Consider the following 27,909-nt stretch of genomic DNA (forward strand, 5'->3'; position numbering starts at 1 on the left):
TTTTCCTCTTATAGTTGATGTGTTTTCCTCGGTTTTAGTTTGTAACCCGGATTTGTTTTCTCTCAATCGATTTATGACTTTTGAACACTGGTATACTACTGTTGCCTTTATTTAGCAAGAATACTAATAACTATAATTTTACAAGAAAACGTTCTGGTAAATAGTAACAATAAGAATGAATTAAAATAAGAACAAAATTTCCATATAATCATTTCCCTCCTGAAATAACAAACGACGTGTCAGTAGGCTATAATTGGTTTAAAATGTTGCTATGTGAATGAATTCCTGAAGTACCATCTTCAATTTATTTGACTACTGCTGTATACCTATTTGAAACATTCCAATTATTCGTATATGTATGCAGCTAGATGAGAGAAGTACAGAGGAAAAATACTAAAGGAATCGATTGATATGAAAAAAAATTACACTTTTGAAATTAAGTTACTAAGCAAATTCAAACGGACCTTATCCGGATGTAGACATTGAATGTGAATAGACCAAGAAAACCTCAAATACATGTACAGAAATCGAGACGACCTTTTCCTAAAATTGTATAAAAAAATAGTAAAAAAATTTAACGGATACCCTGCTTTATAAAAATATTTATCTTTAATATTTGAACCTGCACATACACGACTTTTAATTTGTTTTATTCACGAAAAGACAATATTTCTATTTTGAAAGTTCACACGAAAAGAGCAGACCGGTATACTCGAAAATTTTAGATGTGGAAAATAGCAGTCTCTGATTTCGTTATACTCCATATGGAGTATAACGAAATCAGAGTTCTATATTTCTATTAGACTTGGAAACTAGGTATATTTTGGGAAATTATAACATGCTAAGAACATGTGGAACATTCAGAAAATTGGTCACCCAAAAGATCTTTAGATTTTGTGAGTTCATGATTTTTTTTTATAAATATGCAGCAAAGATTAACACTTTTTAAATTTCAGTTTCACAAAAGAGAGGCGAAAGATACCAAAGGGACGTTCAAACTCATAAGTCGAAAATAAACAAACGACGTCATGGTAAAAAAAGGAAAAGGACCAAGACAAACAACAGTACACAAACCACAACATAGAAAACTAAAGACTGAGCAACACAAACCCACCAAAAACCGGGATGATCTCAGGTGCTCCGAAAGGGTAAGCAGATCCTGCTCCACATATGGCACCCGTCGTGTTACTCCTGTAAGTACAAACCCGGTGATAAGTCTAACTCGGTAGGTAACTTTCGGGAAAAAGAGGACGAGACTGTGATTACGACAATTGGAACATATTCGTTGTCACCTGTGAAATAGGTTTTCCATAACGGTCAACCAACTCGCGGTTCTGATACAATTATCTCGATAAAAACATAAATCATCGTGTATTTGCATGTATATTTCTAATAACACAGTTTAACAAATAATTTCTTTGAAATGTACGATTGTTGTTTAGAAATATATTTTGATTTGTATTGTGACTGATATTGTTTTACTGTTGATGTTCTTGACTTCTTCATAAGAAGAGTAAATTTTCTATTGTTTTTGATCATGGGTGAAGCCACTGAGAACAATGCAGGTGATTACTTACAAATGCGTTTGTAGGAAAACAATAGCTTCATTATTTTAAATTATTTGTTTAATTGCAGCTAATAAACTTCAAAATCATTCTTTTAGGTTGCATATAACAATAAGACATTCTTGCATTCTATAGGTAAAAGCGCACTTGCATTCGACATTTTACAACAGTGTATTTGGTTACAGAATAAATATGAAAGAGAAAAAAAGTTGCTGTCTACTCTGCAAAAGTTTATTGTTTCCTTTGGGTTAGAATATAAAAATGAACCTTAACAAACTATTTTATAATCTTCTGATCATCATGGTTGACTTCGGACCAATATACTTTTTCCAGTAATTTTCTCTTTGATCATCGTTTAACCAAGTATTGGAACCACTTTTGTACCACCATGCTCCGTGGCTTACTGCATAATTATTACCACCACTGTTGTCGCGATCTATTGCTGAGAATTTTCCAGATGACTGTCGTTGTAAACCGTCAGCTTACATGAAAAAGTTATGAGATTATACATTTCTAACAATATTTATTGGTTTTTGCTTGACGTCCAGAGTCAAATTTTCTTTTTTTGAAAGGGCATATGAATTATTATATTTAGTGGAAGAATATACAAAGTGGTCAACACTAAACATAAGTAAAAAAACCCAATACCATGGCCAAAAAGACAAACGAAGAATAGACCAGCAACAGTCCACAAAACACTATATGAATAACTAAAGATTGAGCAACAATAACCTTATAGTGTATTGTAAATACATGGGGAGAACTCAGGGGCTCCAAAAGGATAAGAAGTAAAGCTCAACCAGAAGATTTGTCGTGTTACTCATGACAAGTAAAAAGTCGACAACAAGTCGAATTCAGTGAAAAAAAGAGTACAGAACTATATTCACGACATGTGGAAGACATCATTGGGCATCTGTGACACAGATATTTCATTTTGATCGACTAAATGAAGGAATAACTTCAACTTTACGACTAGTTTTTGTAAATTCTTGGTTCAAAAACTTCTCTGTAAGCAGAAACGCTCAATGAAGGATATCATGAATGCGGGTCATTGATATTGCATCAGCTGTGCGATATACACTATTCGAGGGAGCTGCTGGAATGTTTTTACAAATAAATAGAAAGTTCACAAAGACAAAATTGAAATGATATCTTTGGACGTTAAAGTTCGGTTATCAAACCGGCCTTTATTGCTAATTTCTATATCTAAGTCAAAGATATGAAGCAGAGTGCAATGGTACAGATGTGATCAACATAGTCACCAAACTTCGAATTATTCATTATGAGGACATGATATATTGAAAAATAAAGTTTAATGAGAATACCAGTTTCCTTCATTTTCGTGAGAGTCTCCTGCATAAAGTTTGAATCATACTAACAAATAATCAAATCGTCTAGAAGGGACACAGACTGTTCCCATACAAAACAAAACACGTCCTCAAGGCGTAATAAATTTAGTATCACTTAAACAAATCAAGCTGCGTGGATCATTCTTTTTGGTAAAACTGTCTCAAAGTGTAGAATGTGGGATAATTGTGTAAAAAGTACAGTAATCAAATGGTTTTTATATAATGGCACGGGGAAAGAGACTTTGATTGTATCTACTAAAACAGATATTTGGGATTGTTTAATGTCTAGATCTGATCCACACCTCTTAAAATGTTAAGTTTCACAGTAAATCTGGTAGTGATTTTGAAAGATGTTTTAAGGAGCATTTGGCAGACCCAGCAATATAAGGTCATTGAATTATAAAGCAACTTATGTCATTTTGCTATCAAGTAGAGTGGAGGAAGAACTAGTTCTTTATCTATGGTTGAAAATTAAAAGGAACATAAAAACAGGCTTATATTTGTCCCGGAATTCCTCTTTAGTAAGCGTCTTGTTAGTATGTGTTGGCGTTTAAAGTGAAATGTCCATATCTAGTTCCCTTATCAAGCTTATATAATGTATACTATATGAAATGAGATTTACAAGCAAAATAAATCGTGAGAGCGCTAAAGAGGCCATTTTCCATAAATTTAATATTTCCAAGGGGCATAACTCTTTAAAAAAAAGTCGATTGTCCACCATTATAGAACTTGTCCGAGATATTGCTGATATTAACCTATAGTATAAGTTTTATAAAAATCTGGCAAGAAATGTACCTGTGATAGCGCTTACCAGGCCATTTTACATAATTTATTATTTCCAAGGGGCATAACTCTTTTAAAAAAAGTCCATCGGCCACCATTATAGAACTTTTCCGAGATATTGCTGATTTTAACCTATATTATAAGTTTTATAAAAATCTGGCAAGAATTGTACCTGTGTGAGCGCTAACAAGACCGGACGGACGAAGAAACGGACGGACACCCGGTATTTCCATGTCCGCCGCAACGCGTTACGTGGGGGACAAAAACTATCTTGTTAGGCTTCACAGGGACCACTACATATTTGTAATGGAGGTAGGACAGGTGCATAGCAACATTTGGGTCGTGTAAGTTGCCTGTAGCACGATTGTTCATAGATCCATTAGGTTTTTATTCGGATTTGTATCAACGACCTTACAGCCTTAACTTTTTCCTGGTTTGCCTCTTGTCTGGCATAATTCTCGACGAATTTTGGTTAAAACTTTTATTATTGGTTAAGAGATAACATGAAAGAAGTTCGCACGGCTGAAGATAATATAATTGAGTGGCTTTTTGACAATACCACAACAAACTCATCAGTAAGAGTTTTTTTTGGCTAATGTTTAAAAACTGATCTAATGGAATTTTTGATTTACAATAATATGAGTATTATAGTCAGAGCTGTATAAACCCGCATGAAGGTGTACGGGTTACGCTTATAGTAACGTAATACCCTATATCCAGAACATCTTACCCTTAAAGGTGTACGGGCACGCGAATAGTGAAGTAATATCCTATATCAACAAAGTCATACAATTGAAGGTTGACGGGATAGGCGAACAGAGACGTAATACCTTATTCCTTGACGCAATACCTTATTCCGGGACGCGATACCTGTTTACTGAAACGGCATGTCTTTACTAAGATTCTTTTATAACTCAAGCTCAATACAATGAGATCTCGTGAAAACCTGTGAAAACGAGCTTTCAGTCCAACCTTCCAACCCTTATTTCTCACCAAGACCCGCCCACATTCAAAGCTAATACTATTTAATTGGAAATGGTGCCAACCGGTTCTGCTTCTCTGCATGCAAATAAACATTCCTCCTGTACCTTAACCGAGACATTAAAAATTTAGATTTTTTTAAAAGAATAGCATGAAGTGAAAAGCCCAAAATATAAAATATATGTTCATGGTCTACCTTCAACTTTCCAAAAAATAGATTCATGCGCAAAGGTGCTATAGAAATAATTTCTATGTTTTTGAAGGTCCACTCAAACGAACGAACGAACGAACGAACGAACGAACGAACGAATGAATGAATGAATGAATAATATTAAAAAAAATCATAAAATAAGGTAAATATAAAAATACCCATTCTGGAATAACATGTCTCCTATTTTCATTCAATTTTAGTTATCTTAAATTCATCATAGCAAAATGAAATTAAATTTTGAAATAAAATAAAATAAATATAAAAATACCAATTCTAGAATAACATATCACCTATTTTCATTCTTTCTAGGATATGCACTATACAATATTTTTTTCATACAAAAAAAAAAACCAAAAAAAAACCGAAAAATACTCAAAATTTAAAAGCAACCGACTAAAACAATTCAAAAAGATGGAATAGAGATACCCATACCACTAAAATATTCACAAAATACGTATTTTTTTATATAACACATCACACATGTAACTGATAAAAAGATACTCATCAATAATAAAAATAGAGAAGACATGTCAATAGAGAGTATTTAACCAATCTTTGATTCAATCTGCTGATAACAGAAATGCTTATAAGATATCTATACGTTATAGTATAACACATAACACATGTGTCTAATTAGAATAAAGATACCTATAAATAATCAAAATAGAGAAGAAATATCAATAGAAAGTATTTAATCAAAATTTGATTCCATCTTCTGATCAGAGATACCAGACTTATGATTTTGTATGCCACACGCCTGTGTTGTCTGCACAACAGACGTAAGATAGTAATGCATTTCATCAATTATTGATACGGTTAACATGTGTATTTGATAAAAAATAAGTCCTTGGTCGTAATCGGTTTTTATCGTCAATAGTTTTAGGTGTCAGACAACCAAAACAGCCACTCCAATATAGAACATATGTCAAAGAAGCCCTTCTCTGACAAAAAATAGTGTTTTTGATGTCATTGTTTACTTAAACTTACCAACAAATTTGCAGAAATGAAACTTTTGGTGAAAGGGAAATATGTTTAAACCATTCTGAGCTAAATTACTCGTCCATGAGTTTGCATTAAAATTGAGAATTAATATGCTCCATAGTATAATTATTTAAGATTTCCAGGAAACAAGGGGTCATTTTTAGTAGCAGTAGACTTCCGAACGGTCATATTTCACTACAAGACTTTTAACATTGGTTGAAAATTGGCATGTGGAAAGGTGATACATGTATAATTCAGGATATACATGTACTTGGTTTCTATGAAGTTAAACTTTAGGTAAAATACTTAGAAAGCGGAGGGAATTGATAAAAAATGGTTGAATAGATTGGGATTGTGAATTGGTGGTCTGACACCTTTAATGGTTATCTAGTTTTTTAATCAAGTGACCACATAAGTACTACTTTTATATATACAAATACAGGTAACAATAGTTATGATGATTAAAAAAAAAGAAAAAATACAGGGGACAATGATTTTTATGAATACAACAACAAAATAACTATATTATTTAGATAATTATTATAAATACCCGTTCTGAAATATTATAAGTAAAATTGCCTCTTTTTCCGACTTTTAAAGTAGTCAGGAAAACAAAAGCAATTGAATGGAAGTAATGAAATTTGACACCTAGATTTCGGTTTGCGTTTCTACCAAATTTGTTTTCTTTGATTTGTTTAAATTTGTTTTAATTTCTTTAAATGTTTTTTTTTTAACTTTTTGCCTCTGTTTTTTGGTTTGTTTGTAAAGTTTTAAATACATGGGTGATTATTTTCATGCAGAGATACAGGAACCGGTTTGAACCGGTTTGAATTACTTGGTACTGGCTTGATATGTGGGTGGGTTTTGGTGAGAAATAAGATATCAGTCCAATCAAAACATTTGCTATCTTATTATAAGTTAACGGGTACCCTTTCTGTATTATAATTTACACAACCTCATATTGGAAAGTAGAGATATTATTTAGTGAATATCATAATCTCTTTTTTTCTCTTTGGATGGATCGTAGGAATATGCATTGTTGGAGTTGCCGTTCATACCAGAATTAGAAACCTCAACCAGACTCATTTATCTGTGTTCTAATTTCGTGGACCAGTCATACGTTAGGGAAACGTTTCTCCCTATTGTCCAGTCGGTAGGCTTATTGAATGAAAATATCACAGACATCTCTTTTGATCTATATCACAGTAAACGGAAGTCGAATTCGTTTTGAGAGACGATAGTCTACAGATCTGTCGCAAAAAAGTTGACCACGTATTTCTCTTGCTACATTTTCGCAGGAAGGAGATACGATAGTTGAAATACTATAAGAGAAAACTACAAAAAAAAAATTAAAACTACACGTTATAAATTTCACCCGTCCTGAGCGCATTTCTGGATTTACCTTCATCAGGAACGCTCAAAGTCGAATATTGAAAGCCAATGATGTTTAAGAACCGAAACAATTGAAGAGCTATATAACCAAAAAGATCTAAAAAAAAATAAACAAAATCCATCTAAGGTTAACTCTGCCTGAGGGAGTTGAAACCTTAGTTTCTTTATAATTTCAAAATTTATAAACGGACAATTTTAAAAATGTTTGTTACAAATCATGTCAGTACCGAAGTGATGACTACTGAGCTAATGATACCCTCAGGGACTGATAGTCCACCAGCAGAGGTTTCGACCCAGTGCTGTTAAAAATTGATCACATCACATTCAACATTGTATGCGTCTGAAGCGTTATTCTGGATTTACCTTCATCAGGAACGCTTAAAGCCGAATATTTGAAAGCCAGGGATGTATAAGAACCAAAACATTTGAAGAGCTATATAACCAAAAGGACCCAAAAAAAATAGCCAAATCCATTTGAGGTCAACTTTGACTGAGGAAGTTGAAACCTTAGTTTCTTTTTAATTTCAAAATTTATTATCGAACAATTTTAGAAAGGTTTGTTATAAAACTTCAATGGACAATACGGAAAACTGAATATGTATAGTTGCAATCTTTGTCGTACCGTGTATTTTCGCCGCATAATCGTCGAAGACAAAATATGAGAAGTAAGCATTATTCCAATGAGCAACAGTACCACCACCACCTAGAGTATCAACAGCAACAGCAACAGCAGCAGCAACAACAGCAACAACAGCAGCAACAGCAACAGCAGCAGCAACAACAGCAACAACAGCAGCAACAGCAGCAGCAGCAGCACCACCACCACCAGCAGCAGCAAGATTCGTGTTTAGACATCCTTTCCCCATGATCGTGTCCGGTCCAACCTCTTGCGGAAAGATATATTTCATGAAAAATATGCTACAAACATACGAATGATGTGTAGTCCTAGTCCAGGAATGATCGTCTAGTTGTACAAAAGGTTGCAACCCCTTTACGAGGAAAAACAGCGAATAGTGGTTCCTCGCATTGCATTTATTCGTGGAATCCCTCTCGATCTCGAGGGTGACGAATTTTTCTATCCCAAATTCGAAACATGGTCATAATAGACGACCTCATATTGACGTCAGGAAAAGACTCCAGAAGTAATGATTTGTTTTCGAAATGAAATCACCATAAAAATTTATCGGTAGCTGTTTTAAATCAGAACTTGTACTTTGGCAAAGACCCTACACAGAGACGAATCTGTCATCATCTCGTTCTATTTAGCAACTCAAATGACTGACAGCCAATAATGACGCTGGGACGACAGATGTATCCTTCTCGAGTGAAATTCCTTATTAGAAAATTCGGGCACCTACTTGTTGACATGAAAGCTAAAACCCCGGAATCATCAAGACTGCGCACAAACGACTTGCATTTCGGCAAGGGACATTCTGTCCCCTTTTCCACAACAACACCAGACGGAAAGATGGAGGACGGCGATCTCACCGACATATCGGACACATCTGAAGAAGACATATCCGACAGTACAGAAAACTCTCCTGTCACACTGGAAAATTTTGAGATAAAAAAAGATAGTGAAGATCTCATAGCATTTCGGGATTGTGGAATGGTTTTTGCTCACATTTGGGGATTGGAAGCCCAAAGACAGAAAGGTTGCGGAAAGACAACACCCTCGCTCTCCCGATAACGGGGTTGGAGTAGAAGATACATTAAGTGGTTTACCCGTGACCGTTTGCTATGCAGGCGACCTGCCTACCTATGAGAGCGATAGGTCTAGATTTTTAGATTTTTCGACTCCTTAAGACAATCACCTGAAACGTACGTACCAACACTATTTTAGAAATATTCTCGTTGTTAATGGATCGCAATACTGTTTTGTCAGCAATCAAATTCATTCCGATGATTTAGATACATGTGAACTGTATTGTATTTATAACGTCAAATTGAGAACTCAAGATGGAAAACATTTTAAAAGACTTCTCTGCTACTAACTTGATTAAAAATGATAGCAAACTCGTTGCCATATTTGGTTAAAAAAAGAAAAAATAATAAGTATATAAAATATCAATAAAAAAAGAAAACAAAAGTCTTAAACCACCTACATGTATATGTAGCAGGTCTCAAGTCCTGAACCAGATTTAACGTCTGGAAGAGTGAGAGAGATTATAGGATTATCGTAAAGTGGTTTTACTAAAACTGCATGTATAATAATAAACAGTTGGAAAGCAGGTCACGGTTTGACCCCAAGTCTATCAGCAACAATAGAGTCACGTGACCGTAAAAATTCAGTAGAACTACGGATGAGACACACTTTATTTGTACTCACTAAAATACCAGTGTCATGATAAAAACTTATTGATTAAAATAATCTTGAATATACATAGTTTTAACGAGTCAAAACTTACACATAAACTCAATGTCCTTCATTCTTCATTTTATCTTCAAACATGAAGTTTGTGTGAAAATTGTCAAGTCTCCTGATCGAAAAATCTAAATATTTTCGAGGAAACTAAAAATGATGGGCTGAATTTAAATCTGATAATGCATCTCATTAAGACAAACACTCGATATGAATATCTAGGCAATAGAGTTTTAGATACGCAAAAGTCATGTTATTTTCAACACGAAGCGGTGGTCACAAGTTTTTTTTTGCCGATTTGTACTAGTGGTTATCTCCCCTTGATACCACCAGTCAAAAATAAAAACCCAGCAAAATGAATTAAAAGGAGTTTACCTTACAAAAATCAAGAAGAAAATAAATGAAATTCGATTTACAACTATGTTATTATAATATTAAGAAGAGATACTTCCCTACTTTTCAGAGAAGGATTGAAGGTAAAAATTAAAAGACAAAAAATTGGTAAAAATTAAGAAATGTCACCTAGATTGGCTAGAAACCTAGCTGGATTGATATAAATTAGCTCTGGCTGATGAAGTTTACTTTATAATGGGATATGGAATCACTCCTAGTAGAATTTTTTTTAAATACTTCTAACAATGTTTAATGCAATATAACATATTTTATACAATTTGAATAATCTTTCTGAAATAAGATTAATTAATAGTACTGATCATATATATTTTATATTCTAAAAAGTGGGACCAAGAGTCACAATAAGTTTCTTCAAAGTAAAAAAGCCTTTTAACTCAAGCCTATGTTTCTTAGTTGAACAATACAGTACTGCCTAAATAATATCCTACAAAGGATAAGAATACCAAAAATATTGACAGAAATTCTGTAAAAAATAATACTTAAAATTATAAGTGACATAATTTTGAATTTTAAAATCATTATTATTGTAAAATTCAATTATCAAATTAGCTAGCACAGCTAGTAGCCCTTGCCAAATTTCTCAAGGTATTTTATAGATTATGAATGTAAACTTTAAAAAAAAAACACAAAATGGGGCTTCTACTCTTCAGGTTGCTGTATCAGCTGGTATACATATTTTTAAACAAAGAATGGTATATTTTACCTTAATAATTGGATATGTATATCAGAAATGAAAGTTGGTGGGACAAATATTGTGCCTTTTACTTAATGATCAATGGATTGTTAAATTTATTTAGAACTTGCCATTTGAATAAATTCAATTTTGTAAGAAAACATCTTTATGAATTTTTCTTCTTTGACTTGATAAGCTAGTTTTTGCACTTATTGCTGTAGCTCATTTAGTAAAGAGATAATCAAATAAGCAAGGTTTTTAACTTATAGATATAATTAACTGACCTCCATTTCCTTTTTCATATGTTTTTTCCTAAGAAATTTTCTTTACAAGGCATTTTCTATTGCTATTTTTTGTGCTTTTATCCATCCATAGGCTATCATTAATTTGTCAGATTTGTATCCAGTATGAATGAAATTTTCTAAGACGTACAGTTTCATACGCAATAAAGATGATCTTTGTTTCACTTTTCCAATGTGTAAATTTTCACTATGCACATGACCCTGCCACATATTTTGTTAACGTTATATGACGTATGTTGAAAAAAGAAAACAATGTCACCGTCAATTTGTGTAGGGGATCAAGAAGGGTTTTTGTTACTTTGAAATAGATGTATCGTATAGAATTGTGAAAAACAACAATTTTTAATCACAATTTCATTCATATCTCTAATAAAATCAGTGTTTCAGAGTACGTTGGAAACAGGTACAAAGGAAAGAAGTTGAACATTCACTGTTTTTAACATGAAACGCAGCCAAAACCAGCTACAAATTGACATGACTGGTGGTCACTAAAATTGATGTATTACAGTAAAAAATGATGACTTCATAATTGTGTAGAAATTTGAAATAGGTTACCCGGTTTCATTTAAGATTTTTTTCGTTCTTTTCCGTATTTGGATACGCAAACGTCAAGTTATTTAAATTCGAAATGTTTGGTGAACAAAAAAGATGGCTGATAATTTTTAGAACGGACAGAAATTGCAAATAAAAGTTATTTTGGACAACGTTTCTATGTCGTATTGAAACTATATTGCTCACAAAACCTACAAACTTTAAAAATGAATTATTATAAAAGCATGACAAGTTGAAAAAAATAGTTTAAACGTCGATTTTTTGGCCGATTGATTTGGCGGACTTTTTGACGTCACCGACGACTGTAGCGCCACCTAATTAATTACCCCTGCTATTGTTGCTGATAGAGCTTGACGGACGTTTCTAAGGACTTGCTTTCCAACTGAAAGACGTCTAAACTGTATGAATTTGTATTGATGACTGAAGTACAAGATAACGTCATAAGTAAACGACGTTAGATATACAATATTACCTCGTTACGGTAAGGTATTCTTATGTGCGTGATTTCCAACATTCTCCGGCCCATGAAAAGTGAAAATTTACAACTTCTTAAATAATTAAAGTCTCTCTGTTAAAATAATAAATATGAAATTTACTTTAAAGTCCATCATTAAAATTAAAACTTTTAAAAATCACAGTTTATAATACGGTGTCACGTTTATTTAACGTTCGATTTTCTGTTCAAGTTCTCCCTGTAGTCTAAGTCCTGATTCGGTCTACTGCTACACGTTTCGCCTTGCGATCTTTCGGTGTGTTCGAATCATTGCCGCCTTTGTGTCACATAAATTGACTTCATTCGTACTTATTTCTAAAGGGTAAAGTTTCTTTATTGGCCTTGATGTTATTCCGTTTTTCGTCCTCAACACGACTGACCTTATTAGTCCATCTTGTCCAATAACAAGTTCTTTTATAATAGCTAGTTGCCAATTAATCCTGGGAGTTTCATCGTATATTTGAACAATGTCACCAATTTTGATTTCCTGTTCATTATTACCATTGATGTGATGAAATTTACGTAAAGCGGTTAAATATTCCTTTTTCCATCTACACCAGAAATGCTTAATTATCTGGCATTGTACCGTATAAAGTTTGTTGGTGGCAGAATGCGTAAAGTCTTGTATAAGGTTCTCGTCGACGTATAGGTTGATAGGATACGGTAATGATACGATTTTCCTTCCATATAATAAATGAGATTGAGTGAGTGGGTCCTCGTCTATCGGATCTGTAGATATGTATGTCAACGGACGGTCATTAAGGATTGCTTCTACTTCTATTATTGTAGCATTAAGTACATCTAAACTCACATAAGATCGTCCTACATTTTTTTTATACAATTGTTTGTTAGTCCAATGAGTCTTTCCCAAAAACCGCCATACCAAGGCGCTCGCTTGGGTATGAATTTCCACTCTGTGACTTGACTACTTAATGTTGGTTGAAGTGTTGGTGAAGAAGTTAGCTTTTCAATTTCTTTCGCTGATGCTACGTATGTTGTCGCATTGTCGGATACCATGATTTTTGGTAGTGATTTCCTACTTGAGAATCTACGGAAAGCTAAAATAAACTGTTTTTCTGTTAAATCTGTAACTATTTCTAAGTGTACAGCTCTGGTGCTTGCGCACGTAAAAAGACATATGTATGCCTTACCGTCTTTTCCATTATATTTCTAAATTTTAAGGCTCCAGTAAAATCTACACCAGTTACAGTGAAAGGAGGCGCTTCGCGCAGTCTGTCTTTTGGTAAGGGTGGTGCTTCTGGAGTACGATAATGTCCTGTAACTTTTCTACATGTGATACATTTACCCAAAATGGTTTTCACGTTTTGACGGATTTGCGGTATCCAGTAAGATTGTCTCAATAAGGTAACTGTGCTACTTACTCCTGAATGTAAGCTTCGCTTATGTGTATCTTGTATAATCAAATTTGTGAGTTGGTCATGTGCCGGTAAAAGTATCGGATATTTCGCCATATCGCTAATCGAAGCATTGTGTAGTCTTCCTGCACAACGAACTAAGTTGTCCTCGTCCAAATATAATTGAAGTTGTTTGAACAGAGAATGTTTAGACTTTCAAATTCATTGTAAATCGTCGTAAATATCCAAGTATCTGTTTTGTTGAATGTCTTTTGTCCACATTAATGCTGATCTGTCTATTTCATTTACGGTCAACGGACTAGTGGTCCTTTGTCTTGTCCTACAATTTTGAATGAATCTAATGACGTAGGCAGTTACATGTATCAATTTCTTGGCAAATTTGTCAAAGTCTACTCCACGTGATAAAAGGTCAGCTGGATTTGAGTTCGTTGGGCAATATTTCCATTGGTATTTCTCCGTTATTTTCTTGATCTCTTCTACTCTGTTTCTTGTGAAGACGTAAAGCGGTTTTGTTGTGTTCATCCACTGCAATACAATTTGACTGTCAGTCCATAAAAAAGCGGTAGAAAAATGTATATTTTTCCAATATAGTCCAATAACTTTGCACCAATTACTGCTCCCATTAACTCTAGTTTTGGTATTGTTATCTTTTTAAACGGAGCAACTCTTTTTTTGCCATAACAAGCGAAATTTGTTTTTCTGTCGCAATATACGCGCATGCTCCGTAAGCTTTAGCACTTGCATCTTCAAATATATGTAGGGTTGAGTTCGAAACATTTCCCTCTCCTTGTAGGTACATACGGGGTATTTCTAATTCTAGTGCTTTTTCTGTATTTTGAGCTATTTCTGTCCATTGTTTTGTAAATTCTGACGATAACAACTGGTCCCAATCTAGTCCATGCTTCCATAACTCCTGTAAAAACATTTTATTTCTCAATGTAATTGGGGTTAAAAGTCCCAACGGGTCGTATATTCTAGATGTTTGTTTTAGTACATCTCGTTTGTAACAGCTCTGTTTTTATTACCAAGTGCATCCTTTTTAGCAAATGTCTTTCTCAGCATTCCATTTCAATCCAAGTACCTTAATACTTTTGTCTTTTCTGGCAAATTCCTGCAACATCTCGCTGTTTGAAGCCCATGATCGAAGATTAAATCCTGCATTGGCAAACGCTTTCTCAATGTCTGTTGTTACTGCATATTTATTTAGACGAAATCTGAGAAGTATTGCAGCTATGTTGTTCAGATTTGGTGAAATGTTTAATAAACAATCATTCAGGGAAGGGATATCAGGTGATTCACGGCAACTGCAGTCGTAGATTATTCTTATTGGGATAGTAGCTGAATCCTTTTTCACCGGGTGATGTGGAATATAATGCACTTTTCTGTAGTTCGGAATTTTGTCGTCAACTTTTTCTATGAAGCCCCTTCTCTCTTGTTCTGCAATGATTTCTCCATATTTTTTTTTAACATGTTTGAATCTTTGCTTAGTCTATTAACAACCTTTACTGTTCGTCGATATGCAATATTTCTATTCAATGGTAGTGTTGGGTGGTCCTATTCCATGAAAGTTTTACAAAGTAGCGGTTGTCATGGTAACGGATCGACGATTTTTCATACACGTCCGGGAATTCCTGTTTAAACTTAGAATCGGCATCCCAATTTTCGGTCCCAGTTGTTTCTATCTTCCAGAACCTTTCTAGATCAAACTCTTCTAGTTTGGTTGAAACGATCAAATTCATCATTGATGCGTTTGTATTTACTGAGTGGGTTCCTTTTAGTGGTCCTGAGAGTTGGTATCCTATATTGGACCTTACTGTTGTTGGTCCCTCGCCTCTGATGTTCTCATCCTCCACTATATTCCAGTATTGGTCAGCTCCAACAAGTAGTTCTATTTCAAATGATGCATCTTCAGTTACGGCGTGAGCTAATTTTAAATTTTGCAAATACGGCATTTTTTTGGCAGTATGAATGTAAGTCTTCAAGGGTGCGGCTATTTTTGGTACAATTAAAACATCGACTGAAATATGTTTGCCATAAATAGTTTGTAACTTAACTGTTGCTGTGTCTAGTTGTTGTACTCTGTTGTTCTTGTCCGTGTCCCCAAATCCCGATAATGCTATTGCTTCACTTCCTGTTAGTCTCAACTCCAATTTCTCTGCTAATTGCCTAGTTATAAATGACCTTTGTGAGCCTTCGTCAAATAGGATAATTGCGTCAATTGTTTGTCCACTGTAGCTTAGTGGTGCAATTGCGGTCTTTAACAAAGCATTTGGACTATTACGGTTTAGAGATGAATATAAAACAGATGTCTCAGCTTCCTCCGCGTTGTGTATTTGTACTGTACATGAACTACTTGTACTTGTAGTTTCCTTATTATGGCCATTGCTGCATAGGCTTGTGTGGTGACGTCTTTTACATTTCTTGCAGTTTGATTTAGATTTGCAATCTGCTACACTGTGTCGCCCTTAGCAATTAAAGCATAATCTATCCTTTTCAACAATTTTCATGCGGTCGTTGTGATCTGTATATTTAGTACATTCAGACAAAAAGTGGGGTTCCCTGCAGTATGCACAGCTTATTGAATGAGATTTCTGTGTTTAATTGGTTTTTGGCCAGATTTTAAGCGATTTTGTGTTTGTGTAGAACGTAGCTGTAGCGCTCGGACTTTCAACTGTTTCTGCACTTCTACCAGACTCTAAAATGGCCAGCTCCTTGAAGATAGATCTCCTAAGATCACCGAGAAACCAATCTGTTGAACCGTGTTCACGGGTCAAGTTTTTGCGTATTTCACTGGGCATTTTGTTGAGTATGACTGGTACTAATACCGAGCCGTACGAGTCTTGAGCTTGTCCGAGAGATTCTTATCCTCTTATGTATGTTTCTGTCCTGTCGTAATAACTTCTGAGGTGTGTTAGCGTATTTTTTGGTGCGGTATGTCTAGTAGTGCCTGCATGTACGATTGAACGGTCTTATGCTTTTGTCCAAATCTTTCGTCTATAAGTTCAATAGCTTTGTTATAGTTTTTATGCGTAAGAGCAAATCCGGCAGTGGTGTATGACGCTTCTCCCTCTAGTAAAAACTTTAGGTAATTGAACTTTTGAACGTCGCTTAGTGTGTTGTTGTTGTGAATTGCTGAATCAAAAGAATCCCAAAGGATTGCCATTCAAGTATGTTTCCATCAAATGTGGGTAAGTTCAATTTCGGATGTTTGTGAAAGTTGCTGCTCTTGACGTTTGAATTTGAACGTAAAGACGTGAAATTAAGAGCTTTATTTTGTGAATCATCTATATAGTTATATGCGGGCCCAACATGTTGTATGGGTTGCATTGTTTCATTATGTGGTGAAAAACTTCTAGCGGCTGCATTTAGATTAGATGTTTGTACATGAATAAATTTACGAATATTGCGTATTTTCGTCTCTAAGTTAAATTTATACTCATCTGAGTCAAGTATTTCTATTTCTATATCCTCCTCTTGTACACTTTCTAAATTGTTCTTATCTAAATCCTTCAGAATATCTTGTTTTTTCCTTCAAGGTACCAAGTAATGTTTCCAACTCGTCCTCTTCCGGTTTTTCTTCTGATTCACTCCTCTCGTCAAATCTTCTTAAAATCCTAGAAACTGCGCTTCTGTGTCCCGCTCGAATTTAAGCTTTGAAGTCATCTTCTTCTGGTCACGGTACCAATATCGTAAAGTGGTTTTACTAAAACTGCATGTATAATAATAAAGACGTCTAAACTATATGAATTTGTATTGATGACTGAAGTACAAGATAACGTCATAAGTAAACGACGTTAGATATACAATAATACCGCGTTACGGTAACGTATTCTTCTGTGCGTGATTTCCAACAGGGATATTACGTCACTATTTGCCTACCCCGTCCACCTTAAAGGGTATCATGTTCTGGATATAGGGTATTACGTTACTATTCGAATTGATTTTAAGTTATATAATATAATTCACATTCCTTGTTTATCCTAACATATATAATTGGGAAGACTCTGGTGCAATTTGAGTGGACAACAATAAGTCATTATTATATAAACTTAAGCAAGCTGAAAATCTCAATATGTAAGAAAAATATCATTTCTAGAGGCAGACAAGTGAATTATGTTTATTACTTAAATGATGAAAATGCCCTATTTGATTAAAAGGACAACGGGAGGAGGACTCTATTTTTTTCAATTGTGAAAATAGAACAAAAAACATCAAACGCATAACAGAATACAAAATATATGTACCTGCTGTTCCACTGTAACCATCGACTGTTATCTGGTACTGAGATGCAGCATCACTGGTTTGAACGACTTGTATACAGCATAAATTTGCCCGCCTTCTTTTATCTCCATATTCACTCGCAGTTCAAATTTTCCGGTATTCGTAAGAAGATGGATATATTTATTGCCTATAATGTAATACAAATTTATAGATATATATGTACGTATATATACGTAATAAAAAACAATATGTTGATTTTTATTCAACCCACTACCACAAGAGCAATACAAAATACACAACGAAACAACAATACATTTACAGAACCGAAACAACAATACATTTACAGAACCGAAACAACAATACATTTACAGAACCGAAACAACAATACATTTACAGAACCGAAACAACAATACATTTACAGAACCGAAACAACAATACATTTACAGAACCGAAACAACAATACATTTACACAACCGAAACAACAATATTTAAGAAAGCATGCCATTATATTTTACAGTTAGGATTTTAACGTTTTGCTTGTGAGATAGCTGTCTACATATTCCCATTATATTAATGTTCTATTTCTGTATATTTCTTACTGTGTTTTATCCCTGCTACATTCTATGGTTTTACTAAAAATACTTATATCATACTGTATTTGCCTTGTATTAGGTCAGTTATCGTCCTTTGATTTTCGTTGTCGAATAGAATCCCTAATGTGGACAGTGTATAATTAGCAAGAAAAATTTTCATACACCTTCCAATTTTATTTATTTATATTTTATTCATAAAACAGTTAGTTGGGGGTGAATTTACATGTAAATACAATTTGGAGTATGAATTTGTAGGTAAAGTAGTGATTTGGTCTAGTTTGAAAAGGTAAAAAAATAGTATGTCTGAAGCTACCAAACTTAATGAAAGACCTACTTAACATTAAATCGTACATATGTTGAGTTTCAGCTATAGACTTTTCTATAATTTTTCTATAATTTGTCCCAAATGTAGTACACTACACTGTAAAAATCTTTTTAGATAGAGCAGGTGCGATTTTTAAAGTTTGGGTTTTCTGTCTAAAAGAAATGCACTACCAAATAACTGTTTTCTCGGGCCAGTGTTTGTTATATAGATATAAGAAGATGTGGTATGAGTGCCAATGAGACAACTCTCCATCCAAGTCAAAATTTATAAAAGTAAACCATTATAGGTCATAGTACGGTCTTCAACACGGAGCCTTGGCTCACACTGAACAGCAAGATATAAAGGGCCACAAAGATGACTAGTGTAAAACCATTCAAACGGGAAAACCAACGGTCTAATCTATATAAAAAACGAGAAACACTTATGAACCACATCAACAAACGACAACCACTGAACATCAGATTCCTATGTCTATGTTGTTTTACTAATGTCATTCTGTTGTTTATTCATTATAGTTTTTATAAGAAATCTTCGACTGCTGTATAAATTGTTTATATATTCCGTTATTTCAATCCTTATTCAATATTATGACTTTCGGACTCAATTAAATTTCTCATTCCCCTTTATATAATCATGATTTTACGAAATTGCAAGAAAACTAAATACACCACTCTTCTGGGATATTCACGTGCTCAAAACCACATTCCAAATATTAATTCAACCGCCGTCAATAGAAATTCCCCTTCTAAATTTAGCACTTTTCACAATTGTGTCGCTGCAGCCAGATTATTAAATAAAAATGCACGTGGATATCCACAAATATTTCCGTGCAATGCCAGAAAATGACTATTCGGCTCTATATTATCTTCTAATAATACTAGTACTGTTAGATCAACAGTGAACTGGAGAGCTTTTTCGCTCTCCTTTTCCTGTGACATTACATGAACAAGACCGGACGGCCGCCCGGTATTTCTATGTCCCCCACAACGCGTTGCGCGGGGGACAAAAACTCAAAGACTAATTTATTTGGTTACTTGAACAAAGCCTAAGTGCGGTATACAATATGTATGACTAACAGGACGGGAATTTTTTTAAATCGAACACAGGAAACCTATACCTCTTCCGAAAACCTAAGAAATTAAAACGTATAATTTATCAACATTGAGGAAAACACAATCACAATATTAAATTATAAAAAATTCCAACCACTCGAAACGATCCAGAAACAACAAGGGCAATCGCATAAACAATTTGAAGATTCCCGTAAAATCATCGAACTGTCTTGGATTAAACGACTGCAGAAAGCATAACCCCTATGTCTAAATGACAATATAATGGGACAAAGGGACATATCCAAATCTTCATCTATTGATATCATGAATATTGTTGATTAAGACAACGTAATAATAGGTCGCATGGCTAACGTATCAATCGAAATCAACGAATTAAACATCGTATAAATTATACACTTGATGGTCTCCTATTTATATTTAAAAACAATGGTAGATATCAATTATTATGTAAACTTGGTCAAATACAAATTAGTAAATCATACGTGATATTTTCAAGGAGAGTGACACAATCTCCTTTTTCAACCCACTCTATAAATATTTGCGTATATATGTGGTGTCCTGCATGGTGTGCTGTCGTAAATTCATGGGGGGGGGGGTGTCAGTTGTTATTCTGAGGTTTACATGTTTTAATGTACTTTTATCATATTGTTTATTTATGTATTTCTCTGTGCTGAGTGTTCTTGCGTTTGTTTGTACTTTATTCCTGTCATTTTAGCGGTATTTTTTAACATTGTCATGTAAACGGGAGGTTTGGCTAGCCAAAGAACCAGGTTCAACCCACCATTTTTTTCTTAAAATGTCCTATATGAAGTCAGGAATATGGCAGTTGTTATCAGACAGTTTCTATGTAAGTTGGTGTTTGCTTTTGTTGTAGTTCAGTGTTTCTGTTGTTCCGTTGTTTTCCTTTTATAGTTGATATGTTTCCCTCGGTTTTATTTTTTTAACCCAGATTTGTTTCCTCTCAATCGATTTATGACTATTGAACAACGGTATACTACTGTTGCCTTTATATATAATGACAGCTTTTTGTCACCATACTTAGAATGTTTCCGAGTATCGATAAACCTGAAGATCATAAACGGCATTTTCTGAAAATTAAATATATTAACAGAGGTATTAATTTTATCAACTTATCAACTTATCGAGTATATTTAATGATTCAAAACTTATTACCTCTCTATTTGATAACACAGAACAACCTATTATTTCTTATACATACAAAAAACCCAGCAGAAGGTTGATTTTTAATTATACGTCAGTAACATAAGACGTCAGAGTAGAAAATAATACACATCTAACTTGAGACTGTGAATCGTCGAATTTTAGATATGATCCCTAAGGCCATGTTATTACGGGAGCCTAAATATCGTTCAAGACCGAGAGTTAAACTTTTTGAAAAAAGGACCAAAATATCGTCCTCCATCTAAAATAGATTAGAAACAGTATCGTCAGGTCATAAAAGACGCTTTTTCGTCGTATTTAAAAAATTGGTGTAAACGGGAAAAAATCCGATAAATAATCTCTTCATTCTTATTTAAATGAATGTTGTGGATATTCGAATATCACATTTTGAAAATAATTTAGAAATAAATAAAAGAGTACATAATATACCTATTTCTAGAATAACAAACAAACTTTTGAGTTTACCGGCCGACAAAGCAGCCAACAATGCGGTGGTAGAATGACGTAAATACGACACGGAAGTTCTTAAGAATGAAATTTTAAACTCTTCTACATTCAAGTCCGTGCGCTCCACAGAGAGTCATATAGCAAACAGTCATATCATAACCACATCACAACTTAAGGCCTCTTCTGAACATTATCGATCCTTTACATAAACTTAAAGGTTACCAATTAAGTACTTAATTAGATCTTTGAATATTGTTTTTATTGGTATAAATACTGTTTTTGATATCTGTAAATTAAAATCAAACTAAAAATTATGTTTATATACATATGCACATTAATGGCTCTTCAATCTGTTGATACCTGTATCTTGGCATTACAAAAGGTCATGTTTTTCTCTGACTGTCAATGACGTCTTGATCCATTCGATGTTGAATGTGTACTGATTTATATTTTAGTCTTAAATGCATGATTTTTTTATTAGTTGTTATTGGCTTTAAAATAGCCGTATGTAACTGAGAGTACTCCCAGATCTGTACTTAGTGTTTTTTGTTGTTGTTGGGATGTATAAATAACCTGCCACGCCCAGTCTGTTTATTTGTTAGATGTTTTCTGCTTTGTATCGATCTGATGAGTTCAACCCTTTTCTATTGATGTGTATAGTTTGTTCTTATGTTGTACTGTTACACCACTGTCCATTGTTAGGGGGTGCGTTTGGCGCCAACAAACTAGTTTAAACCCTGTACATTCTGTATGTGCCTGTCCAAAGTCAGGAGCTTGCAATTCAGTGGGTGTCGTTTGTCCTTGTATATCACATTTGTTTTTCGTTCATTGTTTTGTACGTAAATTAGACCGTTAGTTTTCTCGTTTGAATTGTTTTACATTTGTCATTTCGGAACCTTTTATAGCTGACTATGCGGTATGGGATTTGCTCATTGTTGAAGACCGTACGGTGCCCAATAGTTGTAAACTTCTATGTCATTTTGTCTCTGGTGGAGAGTTGTTTCAGTTGCAATCATACCACATCTTCTTATTTTTATAGTGTAGCATTTATAGCAAAAACTAGTACCACAACAGCTAGACAATACCGAACACTAAAGATTCTAGCATATTGTACGTGAATCAAGTCAGGAAACAGACCTTTATTAAAACCATCATTGATATCGTTTTGTATTTTGCTTTAAAAGGATAGCATGTAATCTTTTACATTAACATGCTCAGCGTTATCAAAGAGAGGCGAAAGATACCAAAGTGACCTTCAAACTCATAAGTCAAAAATAAATTGACAACGCCATGGCTAAAAAAGAAAAAGACAAACAGACAAACAACAGTACACAAAACACAACATAGAAAACTAAAGACTGAGCAACACGAACCCCACCAAAAACTTGGGGTGATCGTAGGGTAAGCAGATCCTGCTCCACAGGTGGCACCCGTCGTGTTGCTAATGTTAATACAAACCCGGTTATAAGTCTAATTCGGTAGTTCACATTCGGGGAAAGGGGGACTGGATTTTTGTTACGACAATTGGAAAATATCCGCTATCATCTGTGAAACGGATATTCATTAACGGTCAACCAACTTCGTGATGGCGTCCGTAAAATTTACGAAGGGATGACTGCAACTTCTCCACCTGGAACTCTTGCTTTAATAGCTTCCTTGTGAGCAGCAACCCTCTATCGAAGAAATCGTGATAGGAAATACAAGCCCTGGATTATCGTACCAACTGGGAGATATATACTCCGTATGCAGGCGCTACTCGAATGATGCTACATAGAAATGGAAAGTTCACAATTGGGAATCTGAAATCAACATTTTTGTCGTAAAGTTGTTTTTTCAACCGACCCTCATTGTCAATTTTTAGATGTAAGTCGATATGAGACAGACTTAATTGTATCTATTGTATCCTTGATCTCAAGTTCGATGGGATAGTTGTGTTCAACATAGTCACTAAATTTTGAGTTATTTAGTGAGAGAACATCATCTATATAGCGGAAAGTAAAAGTTAAAGGATACTGCTAGCTTCTTTTCCTTCTTCTTAAGAGGTTCCTGTATGAAATTAGACTCGTATGAATATAAGAACAATTCGGCAAGAGGAGGAGCAAAGTTGGTTCCGATGGGAATGCCGATTGTTTGTTGAAAAACAAAGACTTCTATTTTTATCAGAAACACACTAACCTCTTCAGCCAAAAAGAAAAATAAGTATTCACATGAAATGGTGTCTTCTGAATTAGTAGTTTGGTTGTTTAAATTATATATTAGGAATGTGGCTAACCATCAAGTTAAGAGTTTGAGTAAAAGTTTGAGCTAGAGTTTGAGTTAAAGTTCGAGTTAGAGTTTGAGGTAAAGTTCTATTTAGAATTTGCGTTTCGAGTTACCCTTCGAGTTAGAATTTCAATTATTTAATTTGAGCTCGTAATTAAATCGCGGATCAAAGACTTTCAAAAAAGGAGCGGAAGTGCTAGTCAAAAATGAGAAAAATTACCCAAAACACTAAGTTTCGGACACTTATTCAATTAATATTTCAAAACAAATAGTAAAATACATTTTTCAGTAATATTTGTTTACAAATAACTGCCTTTGCATGATAGTGCAATGTTTGTCAGAGCATACAATAAATCAAATAAAAGGTCAATATTCCATTTATTTCCAAATCATTATACACGCTGAGAAAAATGGAGAATTGTTTTTTTTTAACATAATCGTTATGTTGTCTCTACTTCCGATTTTCCCCGTAACCTTTGAAACAAATGATCTCCAGATGGTAGCTTGAGTGTGACTTGATTTTAAGCTTCTTTGTTGACAATATTTAGAATTTATGCTATAATGCTGCTTCCATTTTAGAGCTATGTCCCTTGACAATTAGAAAATCTTTCACAGTATGGTTTTAGACGACTTCTTTAGTTTATTCGAAGAAGTGTTAATATTCCATAAAATAAGTAACACTCATGAAATTGTGTATACTAAAATAATCATTTAATGAATAATTTAATCTTGCTTCATCCAAAACGCTTAATGGTTTTGAACAATTATTTAACAATACAGAACAAACAAACAAGAATCAATACAAAAGATTTTTAATTTACAAAGAAGATGTCTTGGAATTTATTTTTTGTTGTTATCCTGTTGATGATTATTATCATATCAAAATAAGAACATGTAGTATGATTGCCAATGAGACAACTCTCCACCAGAGATCAAATGACTTAAAAGTTAACAACTATAGGTCACCGTACGGCCTTCAATAATAACCAAGACCCATACCACATAGTAAGCTATAAAGTGACCCGAAATGACAAACGCAAAACAAATGAAAAAGAGAAAACTTACGGCCTGATTTATGTACAAAACAAAAAACTGACTTCGGACAGGCACTTAGAGAGTGGCGGGGTTAAACATGTTTTCTAGCGCTAAACCCCCTAACCTTGGACAGTGGTATAACGGTACAACATCAGAAAAAAAACCCTATAAAAATCAGTTGAAAAAGGACTTAGTCTCTGATGCATGATTTTTTATCATTAATTGTTTTTGGCTTTTGACTAGCTGTCAGTAACTGCGAGTACTCTCAAATCGTACGTTCTTGTTTATTTGACCTGTTGATACTAATTGTAATGCTTTTTTGTTATTTAATGTTATTCAGGGTTATATCTGGTCTATATATTCATTTACCTGTGTTTAAAGTAATTGCAAATGGCTGATATTTTTGTTCAAGCATATTGTTTTTTTGTACTAAGTCAGGAATCTGATGTTCAGTAGTTGTCGTTTGTTGATGTGTTTCATAAGTGTTTCTCGTTTCTCGTTATTTATATAGATTAGACCGTTGGTTTTCTCGTTTGAATGGTTTTACACTAGTAATTTTTGGGCCCTTTATAGCTTGCTGTTCGGTGTGAACCAAGGCTCCGTGTTGAAGACCGTGCTTTGACCTATAATGGTTTACTTTTATAAATTTTGACTTGGATGGAGAGTTGTCTCATTGGCACTCATACCACATCTTCTTATATCTATTAAGTCATCAGATTGATATAGAGCACAAGGTCATATTTTTCTCTGACTGTTAATGACTAAATCCATTGGATGTTGGATGTGTACTGACTGATATTTTAGCCTTAGATATATGAGTTTTTTTATAAGTTGTTATTGGCTTTGAACTAGCTGTCAGTAACTGCGAGTACTCTCAGATATGTACTTTGTGTCCTTTTTGTTGTTAGGCATGAGGCATGGATGAATACCCTGCCACGTCCGGTCTGCGTTTTCGTTTGATGTTTTTCTTTTTTGTACCGATCTGATGAGTTGAGTCTTTTTCAACAGATTTTTGTAGTTTGTTCTCATATTGTGCTGTTACACCACTGTCCCAGGTTAGGGGGAGGTTTGAGTGCTCACAAACATGTTTAAACCCGCCACATTCTTTATGTGCCTGTCCCAAGTCAGGAGCCTGTAGTTCAGTGGTTGCCGTTGGTTCATGTCTGTCATATTTGTTTTTCGTGAATTGTTTTGTTATTAAGTAGGCCGTTAGTTTTCTCAATTGAATTGTTTCATATTTTTTCATGTCGGGGCCTTTTATAGCCGACTACACGGTACGGTTTTTTCTCATTGTTGAAGACCGTAAGGTTGCCTATAATTGCTTACATCCACTTTATTTGAACTTTGGTGGATAGTTGTCTAGTTGGCAATCATACCACATCTCTAAATACAGGGTTAGATTCAAAATAATAAAGATTCCCAAGAATTGAAGACTTTAAACATTATTTTTATACGAAAGACACAAAGAACAGATCTGTGATTGCTAGCTTTTACTGAAAGCTATTTCAAAGACAATAACAACTAATAAAAATATCATGTATCTAAGACTTAAATATCAATCAGTACGCATTCAACATCCAATGGATTTAACATACAGACTTTACAGTTAGAGAAAAAAAATGACCTAGTCCACCCGACAACGACCGACAGTAGGGTGGTATTATGTTTTCCGGTCTGTGTGCACGTGCGTCCGTTCGCACGTCATTCCATCCATTCGTCCGTCCGTCAGTCTCGTATCACGTTTAAATGTTTGACCTATATTCCGCGGTTCACTGATTACGTTAAAGGTTTGGCACTCAAGGCGAGAACGCGAACACCAACAAAAATACTTAATCCAAATCAACACACATTTTTAAGATAAGCACTTACCAAGCCAATGTTCTCCGGCGACCTCTCCGAAACCATTTTCATATTCGTTCCAAGTTCTCTCAAATTTCACCTTGCGTTCTGACCGTCTTTGGATTACCTTTTTAAACACAAGGTACAATGTATTAATTGTTTCTTTAAGTTTGTGTTAAAATGTCGAATGATGCAAACCAATTATTAATCTTTTTATGGTTTTATTTGGCTTTACATGATTTTTTTTTCGATTTGAAGGCTTTCTAAAGTGCAGTCTTGTTAACTTTTCTCAGATTTGAACAGCTGTACAAATATAAATAACCTATTAAAAAACATTTAAAAAATGGATAACATTAAAGGTGCTAATTGTATTGATGCGCATTTCAACAACTTTTGTCTCTTCAGTGATGTTCGAGATAAGATATTAGCAGATACAATATGATAAAAAAAGTGATGTTACCTTGAATACAAATCACACCGTAAAATAATAATAGATATAAGAAGATGTGGTATGAGTGCCAATGAGACAACGCTCCATCCAAGTCACAATTTGTAAAAGTAAACCATTATAGGTCAAAGTACGGCCTTCAACACGGAGCCTTGGCTCACACCGAACAGCAAGCTATATGTTTATCTTTCAAATAAGAAATAAATAGCTTGTGATAAAATTGGCCATAAAAGTAAAACGTGTTTCATCTTTTATTTATGGTCTAATTTAATAGAAGAATTGGCTTATATCAGCACTTGAATATTATATTGCTATTATCTTTTTCATTTTGATGATATGGCAATAGAATAATTTTTATGATTTTCTGTGTATATTATCTTCATTTGAACCTTACAATCCTTCGAAATGTTGGATTTGAAAAAAAAAATAAAAACCAAATATTAAACAAATTCAAAAAATATATAACTATCTTATACAAGTGTGGACACGCTGAAATGTCTCGCCTGCTTTACTGACCAATGATTTTATGTTGATAGTCCTAAATATAAAATTTTACTACAAGTATCACAAACACTTAACATGATCAAAGAAAATGAGGTAAATGTCAGATAAACCAAGACAGAAATACATTTACACCTTACAATCATTCCATACACCAAATATAGTTGATCTCTATATAGTATACAAGAAACAGACCAAACTATGAAATCTTTATATTGACCAATGAACCATTAAAATGAGGTGAAGGTCAGATGAACCCTGCCAGACAGACGTGTACATCTAACAATCATTCCATGCTTTAGATTTGGTTGACCTATTGCATATAGTATCTAAGAAACAAACTTACCCAAGAAAATTTAACATTGACCAATGAACCATGAAAATGAGGTCAAGGGCAGATGATACTGCCAGGCAGACATGTACACCTTACAATAATTCCACAAACCAAATATAGTTGACCTATTGCATATAGTTTAAGAAAAACAGACCAAAACACAAAATTTGACTTGGAGCAATGGACTGTAAAAATGAGGTCAAGGTCAAATAAAA

General features: G+C 34.1%; 1 protein-coding gene across 2 annotated transcripts in view; it reads right to left on the minus strand.

Moving 5' to 3' along the window:
* Window positions 1-93: 93 nt before the first annotated feature.
* LOC127701635 (angiopoietin-2-like) overlaps window positions 94-27,909 on the minus strand; it is a 36,457-nt gene continuing 8,641 nt past the window's right edge. The window contains exons 3-5 of one of the 2 annotated variants that reach the window (XR_007982127.1): window positions 26,442-26,538; window positions 17,679-17,842; window positions 94-2,046 (exon numbers count right to left, since the gene is read on the minus strand). Coding sequence is in view for 1 of the 2 variants with exons in the window: in XM_052205616.1 (XP_052061576.1) it covers window positions 1,847-2,046; window positions 26,442-26,538 (297 nt within the window). In the remaining variant the exon portion in view is untranslated. The remainder of the gene's footprint in view (window positions 2,047-17,678; window positions 17,843-26,441; window positions 26,539-27,909) is intronic. The other variant, XM_052205616.1, reaches the window with a different exon arrangement.

This window comes from Mytilus californianus, unplaced genomic scaffold, assembly GCF_021869535.1.
Source record: "Mytilus californianus isolate M0D057914Y unplaced genomic scaffold, xbMytCali1.0.p SCAF_5, whole genome shotgun sequence".
NCBI lineage: Eukaryota > Metazoa > Mollusca > Bivalvia > Mytilida > Mytilidae > Mytilus > Mytilus californianus.